Genomic DNA, 8,863 nt, shown 5'->3' with positions numbered 1-8,863 from the left:
AACCCACGACAGTCTAACTGCTCATTGTGTGATCAGCGATAAGGGTCTTAACAAACCCCCCAGTCCGTGACGCATGAAGGGGATCCCCCAGTGATGTCAGCAGCAGAAGCTTATTAGGGTCACCCCTTTATAATATACAATGAAGGCAGTAAAACCCGCTCTCCTGAACTTCCAGATAACACTGGGGCAAGGTTACCCCCCAACTGCACACCTGCGTCCGTCTGTCCGTACGACTGATGCAGCCTTTGAAGACACGGATTTGTAGAAATCGTGCTAAAGGTAAGCATGGGCCCCGGACACATACGTTTGGCTTCTACACCGAAATTTCACATTTGGATTTCGATGAACATAAAACGGGTATGACGCCTGAAGAAGAGACCTAGTCCCGAAAGCTTGCAATCCATTATACTTCAACCAATCACGGTACCAGATTTGCTTTGACACGCGGGAATCATACAGTACAGAGCAGATACATTAAATCGTCTTTTATTTTGAATGCCACTTTATACATTAGCTCTTACAGTGAACATGGAAACCCATGAAGTGGGCGATGCTTAGACTCGAAGCCCCATTCTCCGGCCGCGAACCAAGAATGAAAACTCCGATTTAACACTGTTTCTTCCGCCTCGCCAGCTCAGAACGAACAAAGGAGCATAGAAGATGGGGAAAGGACTTAAATATGATAAAGCAACCACTGGAATACTTAAAACAGGCCAAGTTTGTAAATTTACAATAAAAAATATCAAATTACATTGTTTTACCATTAAAAAGAATAAAAAATGTGTTTAGAACAATAACTGCGTACAAACTATGCAATAAAAATAACATAATACACATAGAATAAAATAGAACAAACATATATGGGCGATGTGCACTATTTACACATTTTCTTTTAAAGTCGTCCTGAAAGGGTCAGAGATGGAGGGCGTTTATTCTCCTACATAAGAGGTTAATATGCCGAAAAGCCACATTAAAAGAAAAATTCTTCTGCTATTCAGTTTCTGAAATGACTGCAAATTGGCCCAGGGACAGCAAATGGACTTCAAGAAAAGGCACTGAGAACCTTCAGCTAACACTTGCGAGGCGCCATGCAGCAAGACCACGATGGAACTGATCAGCAATCACACGGAGAACACGACCCAGAACCGTTACGGCTTTATAGTTCATTAAAACCGCTCGATAGCTCTTGGCAGATTCAAGTTTATAAAACATGTTCAAGCAGCTCAAAATGATTTGGCTTTTTCTTTTTTGTTAAAATATATGAAGGATATAAAAAAGGACAGGTTTCGTTTGCACAATCCGACCGGGTTCCAGGACTTGCAGTGAAGATGCGACCTCTAGCCGAGCCTCGGATCCTCCGCAACGCCTTAAAAGTTCCGACAGAACACAAATGAGTCAATACTTTAATGAGTTAAAAAAGGGGAGGACGACACAACTACAAGTGAATACAGTACATCACGGAAACAAAAGTCTTCGCAGGCAACACTGGTTGGAAATAGTAAAAACACTTAATGGGTAAAAAAGTAATTATCTAAATTATATACAATATTAACTAGTTGGGCTGCGACGAGGCGGTCATTTCATGAATCCCGAGGCCAACGTCGTCACTCATCACTGGTTCGAGGTTAAAACACACACAGATATGTAAAAATGAAACACGGAGAAAAAAACATACAGTATTTCCTTTGAAAATTAAAGTATAAGCTATGTCCAATGTGGAATGTACTTACAACAAATCATATCAGGGCTCTACAATAAAATGTTCTTTATAAAAACACTATCTGACCCCACGCACAGCATCCCATTTGCTCAGGACAAAATGTTTTCAACTGTGAAAGTTTACGTTTTGGACGAATGTAAAAAAAAATAAAATAAAACGATGTTCGAGAGCAAACCCTGGCAGAATGGGGAGATTTATGGGTAGAGCCCAAGTCCTTATAAAGGACAAGGAAATTCATTTGTTGAACTTCAGAGGGTACCCAATGGCTTTTTCCAGGCACTCCACTAAAGATCCGGCAGAAAGAAAATCTCTTTCGACTTCAACAAATTTGATGTAGATTGTTTTTGGAGAGACTCCAGGTTCCACTTTGCAGTTTTGCGCTAAAAATCCATTGATGCTTGCCCACTCTTTGCTTTGGTTCTTGACGGTGGACTGAAAATGAAAGAACAGGCACTGCTGGAGGCTGATGCTCTCGGCGATGCCAAGGTAACAATAGTTAATTTTACTAGTTATAGCGTTGGATTTCGAGGCGAGCTCCGGAGGACTTTCACAATTCCCATCATTAACCAGGTCGACGATTGCATTATCCTCTACTGCTTTCTTAGGCATGTCTTCGTACCCAATGGCATAAAGGCCAGGAGTTTTTGGAATGCCACCAGGTAATAGGTACTGGACTATATCGCCCCCTATCGGCTTGGAATGAGCTATAGGAATCCAGTCCGTCTCCATGTGTAGCTCGAGACACCTGGCTTCACTAATTGTAATTTCCAGAAACTTGTAATAGACATTTTTCCAGTTCATTTTCTGCACCCGGGTCATCACGACCCTCCCTTCCGGCTTCTCTGGGTTGAAGTATTCTCGAAGACGCTTCCCAAGAGGTACTTGGGAACTTATTTCGGCGTAATGGTAACGGATATCCTCTTTCCATCGGGTGTTGTAACCGATGGCGAATATGGCCAGTTTGTTAGAGAGATGCAATCTGGAAAAATCTGTCCAGCTCTGAAACAGCTCCCACTTCAGTTGGACGGACTCCAGAATGTGCATGATGGTTTGGAAAATATCCCTCCTCCTAAAAGACAAAAAAAAGTTTATAAGCCTGACATGCGACCTATACACAAATAGCCACTTTCCAACGGATAACATATCCCGATAACGTCCCCAGCGAGCAAAGCACGCCGCAACCTATACACTTTAACATCTATTTTCCTTTAATGATCCCTCAATAGACTTATAATTAGTATACATTAGTCTAATATACGTTAGTCTTTACGCAAACAGAGCAACTGAATAACCCTGCAGCAACATCTATGTGACAGAGGACATTATGAACTAGAACAGGGTCCTCAAAGTGAAAACTGTCGGGGGGTTTGCTATGTTTTAAAGGTGCTGCCCCACTTAATCTTTACACTTTTTCAACTAAATGTAGCATTAGGACCATTCCTCGTACTGCTGAAAATGCTTCAATGACATGAAATACATGATCATGGAAAAGATATTAAAGACGGAACTTACTGCATGTCCTCTGGTGGCTCCCTGTTCTTCGCTGGCCTCTTTGGAATACTGATATCCTCTGTATAAGAGTAAATAGCGATGAGAAACACTCAGACACGTCACTACTAAACCCAACAGCCCATTACATGCGATAGACAGCGAAGGAGAGGTATCAATGTAATCACGGGATGTAAAGCTAAACATGCGGCTATAATATATATAATATAATATATATAATCCCAGCTAAAACCAGCAGGGAACCGAGCATTACAGCCAAGATCCGAGGTCCTCGCGTACATGGATCTGGCTGGGCAAAGGCAGACCGGCTGCTCACATGTAGATCCCACGTTCCCTGCACTCATCCCTAACAAACCACCCAAGCAAGGCAATCCTCCCGAATAATGGTTCCGTACCGTCATTAGGGGGACACGGCAGTGAGGGCTTCTGGATCCAAGGGACTAAAAGAGAAAGTGAAATATAAATAAATAAAAAACGATACATATATATGACGAGTGATACATTCTAAATTTAGTTTTTTATGCCGCATGAATATCGGCAAAGCCTCAGCTGCCAGATTTAAAATGGAAAGGAACAGATTTAGGAGATCACCACATCGTGTTTTATTTTACTAAGATAATTAGAGCTAATTTTCTACATGTTTGCAACACATACCCTCATATACCATCATACTTCTAAAAGGTTGACAGACGTCGGATGAATTTGTCAATGCGCCGGGCCGGGTGTAAAGCAACCGACTGAGCAATTTTTAAACGAGGAGAGTGAGAAAAAAATTCTAGAGAGAAAAATGCTCAGCCAACAAGTGAAAAGAAGCCTAAAATGTATGGGGTAATATAATACTACCCAGCACAGGCAAATATTTCATCCAGGCTCTGTCTGGGAGAAGGGAACGCCGGCTATAAAGCAAAAGATTGAGATAAATTAGGCAAAATTGGGGGACAGGAGTCAGCCTTGGGCATTGGTGTTTGAATTACCCACAGCTCCTTATAAACAAAAAGGAATATTTAAAAGTCTAACAGAGTAATGCCCCGCATTCATACGAACAGACGCTGTCACGTCCCCATAACGTGTTCACTTACCCAGATCATCCCCGGGAAAGCCCTGCATGTCCTGGCTGTGGTTGCCCCAGTCGTCCTGGGAATATTCCTCCATGGTGCTGCCGTCAGACTCCATCTCCTGGTACAATCCGCTGCTGTTAATCAGGACAGGCTGGAAGGGCTGCGTGTCCCAACCACCCTGGCCAAAAACCCTCTCCAGCTGCTCAAACGTGTAGCTGCTTTTCCTTTTACCAACACCGCGTTCCTTCACACGACTGTAACATCTTCGAAGGGTCTGAAATAAACGCACAGATTAATTTTCATACGATGAGCCTCGCGAACTTGGTGCCGACACAAACACTGCATTCTTAACTCAAAAGAACAAACATTACTGCAGCGGTAACCGAATTCTCTACCCACACTGCGGCCCTAACAGCACCCTTAACGATGAGATTCCACCGGCACCGACTGAATGAGGATGCTGATCTGCAGGCTTCCTAGTTAAAGATTACATGTTGAAATACAGCATTAGAGAAGCTGGCTGAGCCTCCCTCACACCCGACGGCGTCTACGCAATGCGGCCATAACGGTCTTTAATGTCACTGAATCAAGAAGGGGACACATGGGAGTTCGCCGGGTGGGTTGTTGGAAGCTGATTTCTTCTGTGGATTTAGACAGCCTCAGTCGATGATCAGGGCTCTGTGGGGGCCACACCATCACTTCCAAGACTCCTTCTTCTTTACAATGAAGACAGTTCTTAACAACTTTGGCTGTATGTTTGGGGTCGTTGTCATGCTGCAGAATAAATTTTGGGCCAATCAGATGCCCCCCGATGGTATTGAATGATGGTATAGTATCTGAAATGATTCACTGTTCCTGCAGACCCTCATTCTTGCACCGCTCTCCAGCCCTTCGGTGAACAAACTGCCTTCTGCTTCAGCCAAATATTTCACATTTTGAAGTATCAGTCCAAAGCCCCCAGTCTCTGTTTTCATTAATAGTTGAGTCGCTTCGTCTTGTTTCCATGTCCGCCATTTGGCTTTCAGGCTGTAAGTCTTCCATGAGGACCACTTCTGACCAGACTTCGGTGGTCAGTAGATGGGTGTACCAGAGTCCCACTGCTTTCTGTCAGTGCTGAGTTAATGGCAACACTGGACATTTTCTGATCGCGAAGGGAAGTCATTTGGCCGACCGCCACGTCTATGGTCCACAACAATGCCCGTTTCTTTGTGCGTCTTCAGGAGAGCTTGGACGGAATATCTGGAAACCCCTGCCTGCCTTGGAGAGACCTTGTGTGTGGTTGCTGTGCTCAGCCACTTTGCATGACATTAAACTGTCTTTAGACAGCTCACCTCGTCAGTGAGCGTGGCTGCTCCTCATTCAGTTTTACCCTCTTACACAGCCGTTTCAGTTAATGGTTGTGTTTCGAGCTACATATTACATTTTTGATCATTGGCATCTGTTTGTATAATCGTTTCATCAAACACCTAACTCTTTGCCTACAGACCCCTGACTGTGTGTGAGGGACCCCAGAAGTACTGATACTGGTTTGAAGGCAAAGGTGGTCGCACCAAATACGGATTTAGATATTTCTTCTTTTCATTCTCTTTACATTTACAAAAATAAGCTATTAGCATGCCTACTATTGTAAGCCTTCATATATTATATATATATCTAGCTGTATATTACCCTGGTGTGAGTGTGTGTATATAAGGTCACTTCTCCATTCTAATACTATTGGATCTATCTGCAGCTTTTGATACGGTTTGATTCTTCTTGACTCACTTGCTTCTTTAGCCAGTTCTCTCCGGGATCTCCTCATATCTGTCTCACCGTTCCTTCTCAGTCAGCTCCTCTGGCGAGACATCATCGCCACTTCCACTTTCGGTTGACGGCCCCCAAGGTTCAGTCCTCGGCCCTCTGCTCTTCTCTCTTTATACTTCATCTCTTGGCAAACGAATCAACTCATTTGGCCTCCAGTATCATCTCTATGCACATGATCCCCGAATCCACCCACCTGCCCCGGTCTCTGCGTCTCTCACGTCCGGTATTACTAGCTGCTTGTCTATTTCTTCATGGATGTCACATTGCCACGTGAAACTTAATCTCTCTAAAACTGAACTCATTATCTTCCCTCCATCTCCACTCCAGAACCTGAATTCTCTATCACCATTAACAACACAACTATCTCTCCTACTAACCAGGCCCGATGCCTCAGGGTCATCCTCGACTCAAACCTCTCCTTCATCCTCACATTCAGTCCCTCGCCAGATCCTGCCGCCTGCACCTAAAAACATCTCTCGTATCCGCCCATTCCTCACCCGAGAATCCACAAAAACTCAGCTTCATTCACTTATTTCCCATCTTGATTACTATCCACTGCCGACTCTCTCCTCTACAGTCTGTCCTAAATGCTGCTGCTAGGCTCATCTTCCTCACACGCCGCTCCTCTTCTGCTTCTCCACTCTGTGACCCTCCGCTGGCTCCCTATTACCTTTAGAATGAAATTTAAAATCCTGGTACTAACATATAAAGCCCTCCATAACACTGCCCCTCAAGAATACTCCCCCTCCATAACACTGCTGCCCCATAAGCAAATACTACCCAATCCCTACGTTCTTCCCATGGGCTGAGGCTCTCCTCACATCACCTCTTACTATTCCCGTCTACAAGATTGCCCCCCATATCTCTGGAATCTACTCCCACCGAACCTTCAGCATTCACCCCCCAACATTCAAGAAACATCTCAAAACCCACTTCTTCAGAGAAGCCGCCCCACACTACCTCTCACCCGTCACTGATACCCCCCACGCTACCTCTCACCCGTCACTGATACCCCCCACGTTACCTCTCACCCGTCACTGATACCCCCCCACGCTACCTGTCACCCGTCACTGATACCCCCACGCTACCTGTCACCCGTCACTGATACCCCCCACACACTACCTGTCACCCGTCACTGATACCCCCCACACACTACCTGTCACCCGTCACTGATACCCCCCACACACTACCTCTCACCCGTCACTGATACCCCCCACACACTACCTCTCACCCGTCACTGATACCCCCCACACACTACCTCTCACCCGTCACTGATACCCCCCACACACTACCTCTCACCCGTCACTGATACCCCCCACACACTACCTCTCACCCGTCACTGATACCCCCCACACACTACCTGTCACCCGTCACTGATACCCCCCACACACTACCTCTCACCCGTCACTGATACCCCCCACACACTACCTCTCACCCGTCACTGATACCCCCCACCCGTCACTGATACCCCCACACTACCTCTCACCCGTCACTGATACCCCCCACGCTACCTCTCACCAGTCACTGATTCCTGTGAATTCTCGTCTTGTCAGACTCGTTGAATATATGTATTGTATTAATCGCTGAATAAATTGTTGGCGCTATATAAATAAAGGCTAATGATAATAACAATACACACACATATATGTATATACACACACACACACAGCCGGGCTATATATAGCACCATATATTTATACACAAAGCAAGGCAACAGCATTATATCTATATAGCAGGACAACACACAGCAACATATATACAATGCTGCATATAGCCCTGATTATATACACCGTGATGTATAGTGCAGTACACACGGGATGCAGTATAGTAATACATATAACAGTATTTGCCCCCCCGGTTTGCAGCACATATAACGCAGCCTACCCCCTCCCTGCCGAGCTCGGCTCGCAGTACCTTCATCCGCTCCCGACACTGGCTCGGCGTCCTCTCGTAGCCCAGCTCGGCCAGGGCCCGGGATACCCTATCGTACATGGCCGGCCCGGGGGCCTTGGTGCCGAAGATGGTGCCGGCGCCCTCCAGCTGCTGGTACCGGGCCTCCACCAGCCGTTCGTTGCCCCAGACGGCGATGAGCGCGTTGGTCTCGGCCGGGGTCCAGCTCATACCCCGGCAGGCCGTGCTGAACGACACTGAGGGGGCAGCGGGGCCTGCGGCCAACGGGGAGGAGCGGCTCGGGGTGGACGGGGCTGATAGGTTACCATCGCTCAGCACCGGAGACGCGGGCGCCGGGAATACCTCGTTCTTGGCGATCTGCACGCACGACGAAGCCTCGGACGGAAGCTCCGAATTGCAGGGCGCCGCCATCTTCCCGCTGCTGAGGGGCCGGAAGTGACGCTGAGTGAGGGGGCGGGGCCGCGGGGTGGACGGGGCGGGGTCTGGAGAGTGCGGGAACTGCGATGGGAGGGAAGAGAGTCAGAGAGAAGTGAAAGTGTGAGGGGAGAGAAAGGAGCATGGGGGTGAGGGAAAGTGTGAGGAGAGAGAAGGGAAAGTGTGAGAAGATAGGGAAAAGAATGAAAAGTATGAGGAGAAAAAAAAGAGGGAGAAGGGAAAGTGAGGAATAGTGACAGTGTACAGCGCTACAGAATATGATGGTGCTATATAAAACAGTAAATAATAAGAGGAGTGTGAGGCAAGATGGGCGGAGAGAGAAGGAAAAGGTCAAGGAATAGTTGGATCAAAAAAAATATGAAAGATGTAAATCAGGAAAAGGGTTTTTACGGAAAAAGACGAAAAAAGTAAAGAACTCAGAAACAAA

General features: G+C 46.3%; 1 protein-coding gene across 2 annotated transcripts; it reads right to left on the bottom strand.

The window, feature by feature from the left end:
* Positions 1–470: 470 nt before the first annotated feature.
* On the bottom strand, positions 471–8,428 carry MSANTD2 (Myb/SANT DNA binding domain containing 2). 2 transcript variants are annotated; one of them, XM_053452086.1, is made up of 5 exons: positions 8,005–8,428; positions 4,309–4,561; positions 3,625–3,669; positions 3,233–3,290; positions 471–2,789 (listed from the first exon to the last, which is right to left on the bottom strand). In XM_053452086.1, the coding sequence occupies exons 1-5, from the start codon at positions 8,410–8,412 to the stop codon at positions 1,955–1,957; spliced, it is 1,599 nt and encodes a 532-aa protein (XP_053308061.1). In that variant the 5' UTR covers positions 8,413–8,428; the 3' UTR covers positions 471–1,954. The 2 variants fall into 2 exon arrangements, with proteins under 2 accessions (XP_053308061.1, XP_053308062.1); XM_053452087.1 differs by having other exon boundaries at positions 8,344–8,417.
* Between the last annotated feature and the right edge of the window lie 435 nt (positions 8,429–8,863).

This window comes from Spea bombifrons, chromosome 12 (assembly GCF_027358695.1).
Source record: "Spea bombifrons isolate aSpeBom1 chromosome 12, aSpeBom1.2.pri, whole genome shotgun sequence".
Classification (NCBI taxonomy): Eukaryota; Metazoa; Chordata; class Amphibia; order Anura; family Pelobatidae; genus Spea; species Spea bombifrons.
This window is presented reverse-complemented; position numbering and strand designations above follow the sequence as displayed.

Bases quoted from the DNA above. Each gene is read 5' to 3' on its own strand.
- MSANTD2 (XM_053452086.1), bottom strand. From the start codon at position 8,412: ATGGCGGCGCCCTGCAATTCGGAGCTTCCGTCCGAGGCTTCGTCGTGC. The intron at 3,670-4,308 runs GTAAGTGAACAC...TTTCTCTTTTAG, and splicing joins CTTTCCCGGGGATGATCTGG to TCCCTTGGATCCAGAAGCCC. The intron at 3,291-3,624 runs GTACGGAACCAT...ACTCTTATACAG, and splicing joins GCCGTGTCCCCCTAATGACG to AGGATATCAGTATTCCAAAG.